The sequence below is a fragment of the Mytilus californianus genome, unplaced genomic scaffold, assembly GCF_021869535.1.
Source record: "Mytilus californianus isolate M0D057914Y unplaced genomic scaffold, xbMytCali1.0.p SCAF_15, whole genome shotgun sequence".
Taxonomy (NCBI): domain Eukaryota; kingdom Metazoa; phylum Mollusca; class Bivalvia; order Mytilida; family Mytilidae; genus Mytilus; species Mytilus californianus.
The window spans coordinates 6,489,151-6,506,820 of NW_026262637.1; the positions used below are offsets into that span (position 1 = coordinate 6,489,151).

At 32.6% G+C, this 17,670-nt stretch overlaps 1 protein-coding gene across 4 annotated transcripts in view; it reads left to right on the forward strand.

Annotated features, from left to right (window-relative positions):
- The window catches only part of LOC127725276 (CNK3/IPCEF1 fusion protein-like), an 83,549-nt gene that overhangs the window by 39,287 nt on the left and 26,592 nt on the right, over positions 1-17,670 (forward strand). For 3 of the 4 annotated variants that reach the window (XM_052232148.1, XM_052232151.1, XM_052232150.1), the window contains exons 12-16: positions 2,012-2,078; positions 3,972-4,010; positions 8,701-8,749; positions 12,842-12,996; positions 14,514-14,590. In XM_052232148.1, the coding sequence (XP_052088108.1) occupies positions 2,012-2,078; positions 3,972-4,010; positions 8,701-8,749; positions 12,842-12,996; positions 14,514-14,590 (387 nt within the window). The remainder of the gene's footprint in view (positions 1-2,011; positions 2,079-3,971; positions 4,011-8,700; positions 8,750-12,841; positions 12,997-14,513; positions 14,591-17,670) is intronic. The other variant, XM_052232149.1, reaches the window with a different exon arrangement.

Genomic DNA, 17,670 nt, shown 5'->3' on the forward strand with positions numbered 1-17,670 from the left:
CATATAAGGTGGCATTCTATGTGAAACTAGGACACCAATATATTTATAGAAACCAAACTCAGATTCATCTTCAACGTGTAATTTCCAACATGTTCCCTCTGAACACAAGCCAGAACATGGACACTGTTAGAACATTGGGGTACAGCAGGCAAAATGGTAGCTTTTGTTTGTGTTTTTTTCTATGGTTTTCCCTGTAAATATTTTGTTTGAGTATTTTGTTCCACTTTGACCTACTGGTACTTTTGGTCTAATTTTGGCTCTTATTTGGACTCGGAAAAGATTTTCTCCTCCATTGTCAGCTTTCTTTGCACATTTGTGCTGATGTGATATAAAATTTAATATTGACAAGTAATACATTACATATATGCTTTGTATTGGTATGGTTTTTTACTTCATTGTGATCATTGGACCTACAAAATTTCATGAAAAGCTGCTCTTCCCTCCCTTGTGAGCCCTCTTTGCAGATAAGCAGCTTATTTGTTTGTGTTATAGTATAACAAGTAGTTGCATATCAATATGAATCTTGTACAGATTGACATACATGTACTTTGGACTTAGATATGGATGTTGGAATTTTTTTAAGGAAGTTCAGTATTTAGCCATCTTTTGGCATATTTTGTACTGATAGTGGGGGTATTACAGCTAAACTTGGTGATATTGAACTAGTATTTATGTATTTCCTAACCTTAGATATATCATTCTGCTCAGTTCTTTAGAGTATCATATATATAACAGCTTATACTTCCGACATCGTCATGGGTGCTTCATTAACAATTTGTAAAAACTCTGGTCAGTTTTAGGGGAACCACTTATGGTATGTTAATGATATTTTTTATGGAGTTGTATAAGCACATCTCGTTTCCATGGATATTATTTCTTAGGTCAGTTTATGATGAACCACTAATTGACAGTCAATGATATTTGGTAAACAGTTGTATTAAAATTTGCGCATTTCATTGCCATGGATAATAAAGAGCTCTGCCATCTCAGTCATGGTCTATTGACTTTGAAACTTTTTCATAGTTTTCATGTTAAAGTTTGTGATTTAAATAGGTCAGTTTAAGATGAACCACTAGTTGTAAGTCAATTATATTTGGTATGCAGTTCTATAAACATTGTCACATCTTATTTCCATGGAGATTATTTGACCCTGCTCCCTCAGTCTTGGTCTATTGACTTTGAAAACTTTTGCATATTTAATATTGTTTAAAGTTTGTTAATATGTCAATTAAAGGGGGAACCACTATTTGTAGATCAATAATATTTGGTATGCAGTTGTATTAGCAGTAATTGGCAAATCTCATTTCCAAAGAGATTATTTGGCTATTTACCTTCAGTTATGGTTCATTGACTTTGAACTTTTTACTAACTTTGCATGTTAAATGTACAAAATGTATTGCCAATTTAATTTCCACATTTGCCTTCCTCTGAATTTCCTATTGTGCCTGATGACATTGCAAAGAAAGAACACATGCAAATCATTGGAAAAGAAGTATTAAGTTTGTCTGCATATCGTCTAAAAATCATAAGAGAAACAGATTCTACCACCAAATCTAGTGCAATATGAAGTTCTCCACTTTCTGCAGTTAAATTTTAGATATTTGAGCTGTCTCAAGTGGAGAAATATCATATGACCACTTGATGCAGTGGTAGAATCTGTATTCAACAACATTTTATTCAACATCAATTGAACTGGAGTGGACTGTAGAAAAGTCCTAGACACACTGTGATTAATGGAATTACCTTTTCACAATGAAAACTGTATAAAAGTAAGGAGATGTGCATGTGGTATAATGACTAATAAGACGTCAGAGATCAAATGATATGGAAGTAAGCCTACGGTTTTCAACAATGTGCAAAACCAATACCTTTTAGTAAGCTATAGAAGACTTATGTGTAACAATTAAGAAGAGAAAACCAACAGCCTGATTAATGTCTACTTAAGGTGGTATAAATAAATAAATAAATAAACATTGGTTGAACATTGGTTGAATGTATTTTATAATTACAGTTATACAACAATAATAGTTGGTGGTGTACCTCAGAAAATACCTATCAATAAAGCACCTCAGATGGAGGTAAGTTATATACGCTACCGTGAAAATACCTATCAATAAAGCACCTCAGATGGAGGTAAGTTATATACTCTGGCTACCGTGAAAATACCTATCAATAAAGCACCTCAGATGGAGGTAAGTTATATACTCTGACTAGCATGAAAATACCTATCAATAAAGCACCTCAGATGGAGGTAAGTTATATACTCTACCGTGAAAATACCTATCAATAAAGCACCTCAGATGGAGGTAAGTTATATACTCTACCGTGAAAATAAACATCATCATTCATCTAAATCTTATATGAACTAATTGAGATGTGATGTATATCTCACTGAAACTCAAAAACACAATGAAATAACAAAGACGAGATGCCAGCACAGTCTCCAGGATAAGTCTCAGTACCATGTGTCTTGATTTAAATAAACATAAACCTCAACAAGTTCTGAATGAATTAAACAAAGTTTCAAAAATTTGCCATCAACACCATATTCAATATTGAAAAAAACCACTACAGGTCAAAATATGTAAATTATAAGCTTTGGGTCTTTAAAAGTTTTAGGGGCCTCTGTGGCCGAGTGGTCTAAGTAGTCGAACTACTGTATCACTAGCCAGTCAACACTGAGGTTGTGAGTTTGAATCCCAAACGAGGCAGGTGTACTTGACTCCAATCTTAATTGGCTAGGATTGTCAGTTTTCCTACCGAAGGTCGGTGGTTCTCTCCGGGCACTCCGGCTTCCTCCACCAATAAAAACTGACCGCCACGAAATAGCACAATAGTGTTGAAAGTGGCGTAAAACAACAATCAATCAATCTTTAAAAGTTTCCATCTGAAATATATTACATACCCTTGACCTTTTAATTTCCTGGTTAAATGACTTAATAAGTGAATGTAAAGTTTTCATGATACAGTCAGTTTTCAGTAACTGTGAGCAATAATGTAGGTAAACTATATACATGTCAGTCTGGATTGAGTCACCTGACCTTGACCTAAATTTATGATAATTGTTAAATTTTTATGATGAAGTCATTTTCTGAGTTACTATGAGGAATAAGTATGAATGGTTCATAGAATTGTTGAGTGTATATATAATATGTCCATCTGAAAGGAGTTAACATAACCTTGAAATAAAAAACAAGACATATTGCAACCAATGACAACCACCTTTCTTGGAAACAAGCAAGTTTGTTTGTATAACCCTCCTAACATGGGACAGTGGTGTAACAGCACAACATCAGGAAAAACATGTTTAACATACACCATTATAGTGTACTTGTGGTGACATGTTTAACATACACAATTATAGTGTACTTGTGGTGACATGTTATGACCGTATCATGCTCTTTTTACGGTAACCATCTCACATTTTATTAACTTTTGATTACATGTCTCATATTTCACAAATACTGACCTCTTAACTTTTTACCTATTTCACAACAAGTAATAGTACTACTTAAACATATTAACCAGGTAGTATCAAGTTACAGTAAAAAACATTAAGAATATATATATACCTTTAATAGATAATTGTTTATCCTGAGAGATATAGCATCATTGCACATAACACACACAAAGTAGTGTGTGGAAAATATATTGTTAAATAAATGGCTGAACATACAAAAATTATTTGGACATCTGCTTGACAGTTATTAAACATAAACATATGCATACGCAGGCAGGTCAAAGTGGGGAGGGGGCAGACATTTAGTTGAATTGAAAATGGTTGGTCTTCAATCTCAATTTGTTCACTTTTCAATCAAGTTTGAAAGTTCATATTTAAAAGTAAATTGTTTTTGATGAGATGCATTTTGCTTTTGAAACAATTTGATAAAATATATTCCTGAAACACTTGTAATCATAACAGTTACTTTGTAAATAGATTTATATGTAACACTATTAGTACAATTTACTAGATCAGATCGACAAAGAAGTATACAATGATTAGATCCTTGGTGAGATTGAGCTTACAGTGAACCGTCAGTAGTGTTAATAAAGTCTTAACTGCAGGCTTATAAATTGATTGACAATTTCCAAGACTGACCTTCACACCAGGCTTAATGGCATAGAAAACTTTAAAAATTGCTCTGCTTTTAATTCTGAAATAGCTGTTTAAATTGATTGTTGTTTTTTTCTGTTATCTTAGCATCAGAAATTTAGCTTCTTTGTTTGTAATCAATCCACAGGATTTGGTTTTACATTTTTAACAGCTGGTAGAATTATGGGATTCATGTTTTAAAATTAACAACAGATAAAAAAGGCAACAGGACAGCTTTCTCTTAAAACTTATTACAACTAAAAGATATTATTAAATAATTTAGTAATGTTGTAACATTTTTTTTTTCAAAAGATAAAGTACCGGATTACAAATGATAGACAGGCACTAGACTTATACATTTTCAGTTTCCAATGAAGTTTTAGCAAATATTTGACAAATATCAATTTTTTAAATGCATCTTTAGAAAGACTGACTTTTAGTAAACCAAGTCCAACATTCTTTTAATTTCTTTAATTATTATAAAAGTATATACACGTAGTATCCGAGTCTGAAGGCTGATTTGACATCAAAAATGCATAATGAATTATCCTGTTGCACTGTTTTGTTTAGTCCAGCTTAGATAAAACAAAACTAATTTCTCTGATAATAATACATATTCTGCTTTATAGCATGTTAAATTAAACTGAATATAATGCATTGAAGTGATGCAATTACTTTTGAATGTTTCAATCTTGGCAGCTTAATTAAATATAGTCTATTATACATGTTATATGTACTGTAGAAACTATGCAAAAAAACTTAAGTCATTGATAAAATATGTACATAGGATTAGATACAGCATCCTGTTTTATTTCCTGTTTTGTTAAGGTCATTAAGAGGTTCATTTGAATAGACATAATATGTCATTTGTACAGACATCAGAATAAGAAATATAACTGAATCATCCAATATATAAATATTATTTCAACAGTTGTTGATTATTCAAAATAAAATTATTAATGTTTAATGTTAATTTGTTAAGCTTAATGTTAAGGTTACATAATAATTAAAAGATTTTGTTTCGTGACTGCTTATGCCTTGTCCTATATTCTGCTTATCTGTAAGCCCATCATACATCTTTTTTTGTTATAACCTGTACCTGTAGAAAACTTATTTCAAATGTGATAGCACATCCTAATTTTTACGGAGATGTTGTTTACCGAGCCCGGAAATTTAGATATGATCCGTATAAACTTATCTATCCTTTGAATAAACTTATTCTAAAAGGTAACCAATGCTTTTATTGGTATAAATATTGATTTTGTTATCAGTAAATTAAAACCAAACTAATATTATTGTTATATACATATACATATGCACATTCACGGTTCTATAATCTGTCAATACCTGTATTTTGGCAATGCACAAGGTCATGTTTTTTTCTGACTGTTAATGATGTCTTTACATTAAAGCATTTGAATGTTGGATTTGTTCTGATTGATATTTTAGTCTTAGATACATAATTTTTTTATTAGTTGTAATTGGCTTTGAACTAGCTGTCAGTGACTGTGAGTACTGTCAGACCTGTACTTAGTGTCTTTTATGTTGTGGGGGTGTATGAATACCCTGACATGTCCTGTCTGTGTTTTTGCTACTTTTTTTTCTGCTTTGTATCGATCTGATGAGTTAAGCCCTTTTCAACTGATTTTTATAACTTGTTCATATGTTGTGCTGTTACACCACATTCCCAGGTTCGGGGAGGGTTTGGTGCCCACAACCATGTTTAACCCACATCTTCTTATATCTATTAACCCCTTCTACATTCTGTAAGTGCTTGTCCCAAGTCAGGAGCCTGTAATTCAGTGGTTTTCTTTCGTTGCTGTATATCATATTTGTTTTTCATTCATTGTTTTGTACATAAATCAAGACGTTAGTTTTCTCGTTTGAATTGTTTTGCAGTTATGATTTCTGGGACTTTAAAGCTGACTATGTGGTATGGGTCTAGCTCATTGATAAAGGCCGTATGGTGACCTATAAATGTTAAATTCTATGTCATTTGGTCTCTGGTGGAGAGTTTTCTCATTAATTGGCAATCATACCAAATCTTCTTATTTTATATGTGGGTATATGCCAAAGAATCATTCAGCTACCCAACAGCTTAAACCAGAAAAGACATCTAGTTGTCATCAAAGCAAGTCGTTTAAATGCCAAAGGAGAAGTTTTTTTAAAATTAATTTCATCCATTATATTTAAACAAATCGATTTTTCAGATAACTAGTAAATGAAAGCCAAAGCTCTATAAGCTCCCTACACATTAAAAACATACATCAAATTGATTGGATTGTTATACCCCTGTTTATATAATACCTATTATGGTATATCATTGTCAGTCTGTCCCTCCTTCCGTCAGTCGTCAACACTTCTGACAATAACTCAAAAAGGCTTTCACCAATTTTCGTGAAACTTAAGTGAATTGTTTACATCTATTGACGTAAGCTCCCTTTAGATTTTTATAAATTTTAGATTTTACGTTTCCTGGTTCAGAAATTTTATTTATGATAAAAGGGGGGATTTTTCAGTTTTCAGACAATAACTCAAAAACCCTTTGATCAGTTTTCATGAACTATGGTGACTTGTTGATATCCATTGAAATAAGCTCCCTTTTGTTTTTGTCGAGCTGGCGACTTTTGTCGCAGAAAGCTCGACATAGGGATAGTGATCCGGCGGCGGCGTTAGCTAACTTCTTAAAAGCTTTATATTTTAGAAGGTGGAAGACCTGGATGCTTCATACTTTGTATATGGATGCCTCATGTTACAAAGTTTCCGTCAGTCACATGTCCAATGTCCTTGACCTCATTTTCATGGTTCAGTGACTACTTGAAAAAAAAGTTAAGATTTTTTGTAATGTTAAATTCTCTCTTATTATAAGTAATAGGATAACTATATTTGGTATGTGCGTACCTTGCAAGGTCCTCATGCCCGTCAGACAGTTTTCACTTGACCTCGACCTCATTTCATGGATCAGTGAACAAGGTTAAGTTTTGGTGGTCAAGTCCATATCTCAGATATTATAAGCAATAGGTCTAGTATATTTGGTGTATGGAAGGACTGTAAGGTGTACATGTCCAACTGGCAGGTGTCATCTGACCTTGACCTCATTTTCATGGTTCAGTGGTTATAGTGAAGTTTTTGTGTTTTGGTCTGTTTTTCTTATACTGTATGCAATAGGTCTACTATATTTGGTGTATGGAATGATTGTAAGGTGTACATGTCTAGCTGGCAGGTGTCATCTGACATTGACCTCATTTTCATGGTTCAGTGGTCAAAGTTAAGTTTTTGAGTTTTGGTCTTTTTTTCTAATACTATATGCAATAGTTCAACTATATTTGGTGTATGGAAATATTTTATGATCTATATGTCAGTCACACAGGTTTTATTTGACCTTGACCTCATTTTCAAGATTCATTGCTCAGTGTTAAGTTTTTGTGTTTTGGTCTGTTTTTCTTAAACTATAAGCAATAGGTCAACTATATTTGTTGTATGGAAGAATTGTTAGCTGTACATGCCTGCCTAGCATGGTATCTGACCTTGACCTCATTTTCATGGTTCATTGGTCAATGTTTAGATTACTTGGTTAATGTTAAGTTTATGTGACAGTTGTAATAAAGCTTTATATTTAGGACTATCAACATAATATCAATGATTAGTAAAGAAGGCGAGACATTTCAGCGTGTGCACTCTTGTTTATAAATTTCTGATATGACATTCCGGAGTTATGGAACTTTATTCGTTGAAAAATCATTAAAATGACGGGCGTATCATGCGCTCATGGCGCAGCTCTTTATTAGTGTTAACATATTTCAGAAATGATAATATAAAACCAACAATGACTCATTTCTCACTTCTTCATATGTTTCATTTGGTAAGGAGTATATGCCCTCAAATATTTTGTTTATATGATGTACTTTTATAATTGGTTAAACAATCTTTTTTGATTATTAAAATAACCCTTTATAAATTATTTATAAATACGTGTGTCTGAAGTTTTTCTGGATTTTCCTTCATCAGGAACTTTCAAACTCAAACATTTGAAAAAAGTATAAATAACTGAATATGTGAAGCGTTATATGACCAAACGAGATCATAAAAATTCATCTATGGTCAGTTTGGTCTTGACCAAACGAGATCATAGCTAAATTCATCTATGGTCAGCTTGGTCTTGACCAAACGAGATCATAAAAATAGCTAAATTCATCTATGGTCAGCTTGGTCTTGACCAAACGAGATCATAAAAATAGCTAAATTCATCTATGGTCAGCTTGGTCTTGACCAAACGAGATCATAAAAATAGCTAAATTCATCTATGGTTAGCTTGGTCTTGACCAAACGAGATAATAAAAATAGCTAAATTCATCTATGGTCAGCTTGGTCTAGACCAAACGAGATCATAAAAATAGCTAAATTCATCTATGGTCAGCTTGGTCTGAGGGAGTTTGTACCTTAGTTATCTTCATTTATCAATGAAGAATTAAAGCCAAGTTGAGTTATAAATCATGTCAAAACCAATGCACTGACTACTGAGCTGATGTTTTGTATGAAAAATTGATTGAGACTGATATACAAATTAAATTTACTTATCTAAATGTTTTTTATTCAATATTTTGCAGCATAGTGTCACAATGAGGAGGAAAACAAGGAGAGGAGGAACAGATTTAAGTAAGTAAAGTCCTGTTAAAGAGAGGGGGAAGATACCAAAGGAATATTCAAACTCATAAATCCAAAACAAAATGACAACGCCATGTCAAAAAACCAAAAATTACCAAAAGACAAACTGTCTACAAAACACAACATAGAAATCCACAGACTGAGCCACCATTTCCCCAGCAAAAACAGGGAGATCTCAGGAAGGGTAGGCAGATCCTGCTCCACATGTGACACCAAGAAAGTTCTTAAAGATGCTTTATACACAACTTTTTAGACTTAACACTTTGTATACAACTAGTCTGTTTTTGAAGACAGTATGTTGGCAATTAAGAGCTTTACATTTTGTGTACAACCAGTGTCTCTTTAACGACAGTATGTCGGCAATTAAGAGCTTTACATTTTGTATAGAACCAGTCTGAAGACATTATGTTGCCTCTGGATGTCTTTTAATTTATTTGTGGTGTTTTGTTGTTCTCTAATTGATGTATACCCCTCATCTCCTTGTATTCGTATGAAAATTATTTTCTTACATGTGGCATAGCATTTTGTTATTGATGTAACTTTCTATTTGGTAAATTATGTAGCATTCCTATGTAAAGGTAAGTTAAACAAAATTTCTTCAGCACTGAATAATTTATTTACAATGCAAGATTCTATAGAATGCAGTTTTTTTGTCTTGCCTGTGATGAAAGTCATAGTATGCGAGGCATAGGGGTTACTATCTGGCGGTGGCAACGTTATAAACTATTTGTATAAAGCTTTGTATTTCAGAAGGTAGATGACTGGGATGCTTTGTATACAGATACCTTATGTTACGAAGTTTCCTTCTGTCAAATGTCCATTGTCCTTGACCTCATTTTCATGGTTCAGCGACTGCTTGAAACAAATTACATTTTATTTTCATGGGATTTTCTCACTTGTGATGAGTAATAGGATAACTATATTTGGTATATGGGTTCCTTGCAGCGTCTACATGTCTGTCAGACAGGGTTCACCTGACCTCAACCTCATTTCATGGATCAATGATCAAGGTCAAAGTTACATGACTAGGTCCATTTCTCAGATACTATAAGCAGTAGATCAACTGTGGTGTATGGAATGATTGTAAGGGGTACATCATGTACATGTCAGACTGGCAGGTTTCATCTGACCTTGACCTCATTTACATGGTTCATTGGTCAATGATAAGTTTTTTGTGTTTCAATCTGTTTTTCAAGTACTATAAGCAATAGGTCAACTATATTTGGTGTATGGAATGATTGTAAGGTCTACAAGTCTGTCTTGTCAGTATCAACTGACCTTGACTTCATTTTCATGGTTCATTGGTCTGTTTTTTCAAGTACTAATAGCAATATGTCAACAATATTTGGAGTATGGAATAATTGTAAGATGCATGTACATTTCTGTCTGGCATGTATCATCTAACTTTGACCTAATTTTCATGGTTCATTTGTAAATGTTAAGTTTTGTGTTTTGGTCTGTTTTTCAATTACGGTATGCAATAGGTCAACTATATTTGGTGTATGGAATAATTGTAAGGTGTATATGTTTGGCTGACAGTTTTTATCTAACTATGACCTCATTGTTGTGGATCATTAAAAATGTTAACCTTATGTGATATTTGTAATAAAACCTTTATCTTTAAGACTTTCAACATAAATTCAATGGTCAGTAAAGCAGGCGAGACATTTCATAGTGTGCACTCTTGTTTTATTAAATTTGGATATTGACATCTGTTTCTATTAACATTTCAAATCAGTGTAATAAGACAATTAAACTCACTGAAAACTTAATTATATCACTCAGACTGAGTTTCTATGAAAAGTAAGATATTCAATTTACTGTATTTATGAATTTAAGATATAGTTTATAGCATTGAATGTCATAAGGCTGCATTTGGTTTTGGACCAGGTAGCCATTGTCTGGGGAGTATATGGACAGAAATTTGGAAATGAATATAAAGTGATATAATGAAGTATATGTTGACTTTTGATTAGGTTGATACATAATAGATTCTACCACTGCATCGAGGGTGATACGATATTTCTCCACTCGAGATAGTTCATTTTTCAAATTTAAAATTAATCTGTTGAGAGCGGAGGAATATCCTATTGCACAAGATTTGGTGGTAGTACTGTAACGTGTTTGGCTTATAAACTATCTGTTCGTATCCGTTTTCACAGAATCTGAGATACTCCAATATCAATCTTTTAATTAACTCAAAATCTAACTACAACTTGGAGGCTTTACTAAAAACTACGAGACCAATCTTTAAACTTTGAAACTTAATAAAGAAACAACAATATTTACACAATTAACTTTGTATCAAAAAGTAGTCTAAAAACTATAACCTCAATTTATCCTTAATCCTTTCACTGACTCCGAGGTCCCAACCGATTTGCTCAACAATTATAACCTTTCAAAAACTATAAGAGGACAAGCTTCAAAACCATAGGTTCCTGAGACACCTAGTTCTGAGACACCTAGTTTCTGAGACACCTAGTCTCCGAGACTCCTAGTTCCTGAGACAACTAGTTTTGAAACACCTAGTCTCCGAAGTACCGAAGTCACCATACTATTACAAACTACCTGTTCGAGGGACTGCGACCATTCCCGTGGGAAATTACAGTTTCAGAACAACCCGGTAGCTTGCAACAATCGTAAAGACTTCTAAACCGCTTGCTTCAAACCACAAGCTTTCAACTCGAACTTGGTTTACAAACTTCTCAGTTAGACTTTCTTTATTTGCTGGTATTCTCTTTCCGATGCTTATTCATCAACAGCCAAATAACAAATGAACGAACTCGCACAATGTATCGGTGTCTTTATATACCAATAGCGCGGACCTCAAGGAGAGCACCCTAGCAACAACGAGTTTCATAGCAACCAAGGGTAAAAGGATGATTTTCCATGTAGTTTTCGTTAACGCATTGTTCAAAAGGGTAATTTATCATGGATTACAATTAAACATTGAATTACAAATATTGTCTTATGCTTAACTGCATTTCTGTCACAGTACCTGTTTCTCTATGATTTTTAAGACTATATGCAGACAAATTTGATCCTTCTTTTTCAACATGTCCAATGATCTGTAAAAAGGTGTGTTATTTCTATGTAAAATAATCAGACATGCTTTCCTTTTTTCATGACATCTCAATAGAAAATTCAGAGGAAAGCAAGAAAATTTGACGTCATAAATGAATTCTGAAGAACTGACATCAAACGAACCACATGTTGAATAAATAAAAATAATCAACAGGTCAGACAAAGGATAAATCTGCTAAGAATTAAGAGAAAATGATTTATCAACACCAGAGATATGATATCCACATAGGCCAAAGTCTGAGAGTGAATGTCATATCTCTGGGGTTGATAAATCATTATATATCAACTGATATCAAAAGTCAACAATTGTTTTATCAGATGACTTTTTATCCATTTCCAAATTTCTAATATTAGCTCAAGATATATAACTGCTCCTTATTTTTCAAAAATATATTATCTGCTTTGGCAGTTGCTAACTTTTAGAAGTTGAAATATTCAATAAAAGTTACTTAAAAAGATCAAAGCTGGAAAAAAATAAAGAAGAAAAAAGGAGAATTTGCATGATAAATAAAGCTACATCTGACCATGTTGCCTTTGAAAATAATCATTTTGATACTTGTTTACTGTTCTCAGTCTTATATTAATCTCTCATGATTTTCCCCCAGTGAATATAATGTTTTACAAAAGAAGATTCCTTATGACTTTAGCCAATAAGAAAACAGAAATTTTATAGTCATATAATAATACATGATATCCAGTATTTCAAAGGATCCTTATTAATGCCATAGTGTTGCAATTCATATGAATGATATTAAATGATCATGATGAGAAAAAGAATAAAAAGATGAAGCATTATATTTTGGTAGAGGTGGATTTCAAAATAATGAGAAATATAAGGAATAAGACATTTGTAATCCTACTCTTGTTATTAAAGTAAAAGGTACAGAAAGGTCATTGTAAAGTCAACCAGTCAGATTTGGTCAATCAGTTAACAAGTACAGACTTCTGTTGTTCTGGACTTAATAGAAGTGTATTATTGTCATCATTTTCTATTTTCAGATCGTCGAGTTTCATGTAAAGATTTAGGTCAAGGTGACTGTGAGGGTTGGTTATATAAGAAACGTAGTGATAGAGGAGGAGCCTTCAGCTCTAAGTGGGTCAAAAGATGGTGTGTTATGAAGAACTACAATCTCTTCTATTATAAAAATAAAGTGGTAAGATAAATCACGGTGTATCTAAGTGGGTCAAACGATGGTGTAAGATAAATCACGGTGTATCTAAGTGGGTCAAACGATGGTGTAAGATAAATCACGGTGTATCTATGTGGGTCAAAAGATGGTGTAAGATAAATCACGGTGTATCTAAGTGGGTCAAACGATGGTGTAAGATAAATCACGGTGTATCTATGTGGGTCAAAAGATGGTGTAAGATAAATCACGGTGTATCTAAGTGGGTCAAACGATGTTGTAAGATAAATCACGGTGTATCTAAGTGGGTCAAACGATGGTGTAAGATAAATCACGGTGTATCTATGTGGGTCAAAAGATGGTGTAAGATAAATCACGGTGTATCTAAGTGGGTCAAAAGATGGTGTAAGATAAATCACGTAGTATCTAAGTGGGTCAAAAGATGGTGTAAGATAAATCACGGTGTATCTAAGTGGGTCAAAAGATGGTGTAAGATAAATCACGGTGTATCTAAGTGGGTCAAAAGATGGTGTAAGATAAATCACGTAGTATCTAAGTGGGTCAAAAGATGGTGTAAGATAAATCACGGTGTATCTAAGTGGGTCAAAAGATGGTGTAAGATAATCATGGTGTATCTAAGTGGGTCAAAGGATGGTGTAAGATAAATCACGGTGTATCTAGGGGTCAAAGGATGGTGTATCTAAGGGGGTCAAAGGATGGTGTATCTAAGGGGGTCAAAGGATGGTGTATCTAAGTTGGTCAAAGTATGGTGTATCTAAGGGGGTCAAAGGATGGTGTATCTAAAGGGGTCAAAGGATGGTGTATCTAAGGGGGTCAAAGGATGGTGTATCTAAGGGGGTCAAAGGATGATGTGTTATGAAGAACTACAATCTCTTCTATTATAAAACCAATGTGGCAAAGCAATCAAACCACAATTTGACAATTTTCTACCGATTACCAATATATACCGATACTGAATAGAATGGTTAATTACAATTTTCTACCGATTACCGATATATACCGATACTGAATAGAATGGTTAATTACAAATTTCTACTGATTACCGATATATACCGATACTGAATAGAATGGTTAATTACAATTTTCTACCGATTACCGATATATACCGATACTGAATAGAATGGTTAATTACAATTTTCTACTGATTACCAATACTGAATAGAATGGTTAATTACAATTTTCTCCCGATTATCGATATATACCGATACTGAATAGAATGGTTAATTACAATTTTCTACCGATTACCGATATATACCGATACTGAATAGAATGGTTAATTACATCAAAAACAAATTAAGTGACTTTAATTTTTTTACATCAACGAAAAGGAAAATCAATTTATTTGTATTCAAATGTGAAGTTCTCTGGTTAGGTATTTTGCATAAATCTTATAAAATCTATGACATCATCCATGTACTGTAGCTTGACCTAAATGGTTGTAAGTTCTACCAAACAAGATACATTATTTACCTAATTATGCAGTGTACTTGCTTATAAATCTACATAAAATCTGTGATTTACAGGATCAGAAGGCTGAGGGTGTTATACATCTACCTGCCTTTCAAGTTTCCCCAGCTCCAGAGGTCAAAACCAGTAAATAGTAAGTGGTTTCTCTCCCCGTTGTGTTTGATAGCAATATTATTCAATAGCCTTCTTGATCATGTTGATTAAAGAAATGAATGTGTGTGTTCTAATTAAAAAAAATATAAATATCAATTCTTATTTCTACTGGTATTCTCAATTTTGATTTTCTTTACTTCTGAATACATTTCTGCAATGAAGTAACATTAAAAATGTTGATCTTTAAAATGCTGGTCTTTCTACCTACAATTATAAAACCAAAATAAGATCACTCTTTATGCATAAACTTCATATCAAAAAGTTAAAAGCTAGAATATATGAAATATAGATCAAGGGAAATTTTTTATATAAAAGTTTATGATAAGAAGGAGATGTGGGGAAGACAGCAATGAGACAACAAACCAATGAAAAAGAAATTTAGGATTTTCAACTATAGACAAGTCCATGTTCCATATGATAAGTTCCTAATCTCCTTAAGATAAAGTTATTTGTGCACCATGTTAATATAACAGTAAGTGCCAATTTTGAATTGATAAAACTCTGAAGATTTTCCCTTATGATGTCTCTTAGTGAATTGTGTCGTCATTCCTTAGATAATATAAACATTTTTAGAAAGCCTTTATTCTGAAGTTCGATAATTAAGCTTAATAATTGTATCAAATTATTTTATATTTTTGGTAATTGATAGGAATATGATCCCAGTTACAGGATACCAATCCAGTACCCACGAATGAAGTCCCTTATAAATCTACCATCTTTTTAATGGGATATTGTAACGAGATGAAAATTATGTAAAGATGCTTAAATTTGTAGTATATCTAAAGGGTATTCATTAAACTTTCAACTTCTGTTAAATTTTAACAGAAGTTGAAATTTAACAGAAGTTGAAAGTTTAATGAATACCCTTTAGATATACTACAAATTTAATAATTGTTATTCATTAAACTTTCAACTTCTGTTAAATTTTAAGTGATTCTGTAATGTATAGGTTGGATGATTGTCTGAGTAAATGGTCCAAATTTTATTTTCTATTTTAACCAGGAAGTTAATAAAATGACCCTATAAATACTCAAAACAGTATTGCTCTCTTAAATGCTGGTCATGACCTTTCAAGAATTCTCCCAGAAACCATGAAGGGGGCTACTAGTATGAGAAAGTAATTGAAATTTTGCAGTCTAATATAGGGAATAAAAAATCTGCCCCTCAATTTGGATAAAACTGCATTGAAGTAATTGAGGAAATAATTGGTTCCCCATTCCAATTTTAAATTTTCAGGACCCAATACCCCCAAAAATGTTCATTCTCCTTGAGTAGAGTTAACATGTTTTTGATAATAGTATCTGCTTTGGCTCCTTTCTGTTAAATCATTCTGACATTCCAAACTTACAGTAGAATAGATTCCTATAGTTATATTAATTGTAACGTAAATTGTTGATCAATTTATTTTCTGCTTCCTTTGTTAGTACGTAAGTACTAGGTCTTGTTTTATAAGTAGTTATTTGCTCATATTTATATGTTTATTGTTTGCTTAGCATGTGCCACTCGACAGAGTTAGATGTAGTTTTACTTGTTTTAATTATAATTTTGTCAGAAAGAGAGAAAGAGGATTTATTAGCAATTTGTTTTATGACAAATCTATAGATAATATATGACAATTTCTGTTGTAATGTTTAGTGCAACTATAAATATATTGTAAATCAATGTTTTGTTGCACTGACTTATTCACATGAAGTATGGAGATCAGTATAATTTGTAGTTATTTATTTTCTAGAACTCTTTTTTTTTCATGTGTGTATTTCTCTGTCCCCCCACAGTGAGATAACGAAACAACATATTCGGATAGAAAAAATACATTTGTTGCGACCTCTGTATGAAAAATTTCATACATACTCATAAAAGAATTTTAGTTTGTTATTTTTTCTAAATTTTAAGTTTGCCATGATGAAAAATTTACAATTCAGTAATAACTTTTTGAAAAAATATAGAAAAATAATTACAGACATGAATGAGATTAATATGAAAGTTATTCTGAATTATAAGCTCTTGTTAAGCCTTATTTTGGTCATTGCATTCAGGAAGGAATGGACCAACAGATTATATATATTAGAGGAGAAAGGTTTTTCCCAACAGATTATATATGTTAGGGGAGAAAGATTTTTTCTATTTTTTATGAGAAGTTTAGCATGTCACTTCTTTGTTTGTTGAACAGCCTTGATGTTTTTATTTTTGTTGTGCTTGTAACAATTTTCATGGCTAATGGGTTTGATTCTTAACTGGAATAATACATTTGAGACTTGAAAAAATGGGAACTAGATGAAAGACTTTTTTGGTCCTTTTCAGAATAATAAGGACAGACATGTCTCCTTGCAGATATATTTAGTAAACCAGTCCCTGTTGGTCCCATACAAAAAATAATATTCATATCAAACAACATGTGAATAAAATAGATGTGAGGGAAATGTCGTTGATGATGATGGATGGCTGCTAAACAGCCAGCGAAAAATTAAATGTATATTCAGGACAAGAACATGTTAATGATATATGAACATTAACCCTGCTTTGAACTAAACAGACTCACTGACCAATAGTTCACAAGGTAACAGTCCCTGATAAGATAGCAACCCAATGACAAAAATAACCAGAAGACGTCTAGAGGGTAACATATACATTAAGAATAACCATACATTGTCTCGAAATATAATTTTATTTGTACAAGGCTTAGAAACAGGTAGAAAGCGAGGCTTTGCCGAGCATTTCTATCCTGTTTTGAGTCGAGAACAAATAAAATTTATATTTGGAGACAATTTATGGTTATTCTTTATATACTGCAACTCCTACAACTGTTCCAAATGAAATATATAGGGTAATAACCATCATTTTTTTAATTTGGGGCAAACGACTTAAAAAGTATGCAAACCTGTACTTTTAATGACGTCATAAATAAAACTCTACAGAAACGCATTGTCAACATCATAAACAAGGCGATATACGGTCGGTAACTGTATATCACAAATGATTATACGGTCAATACAATTTGACTGCGCAAATAGCACAGCTGCAGTATATAGTCCATTACAATAGACAGATTACTATACAATA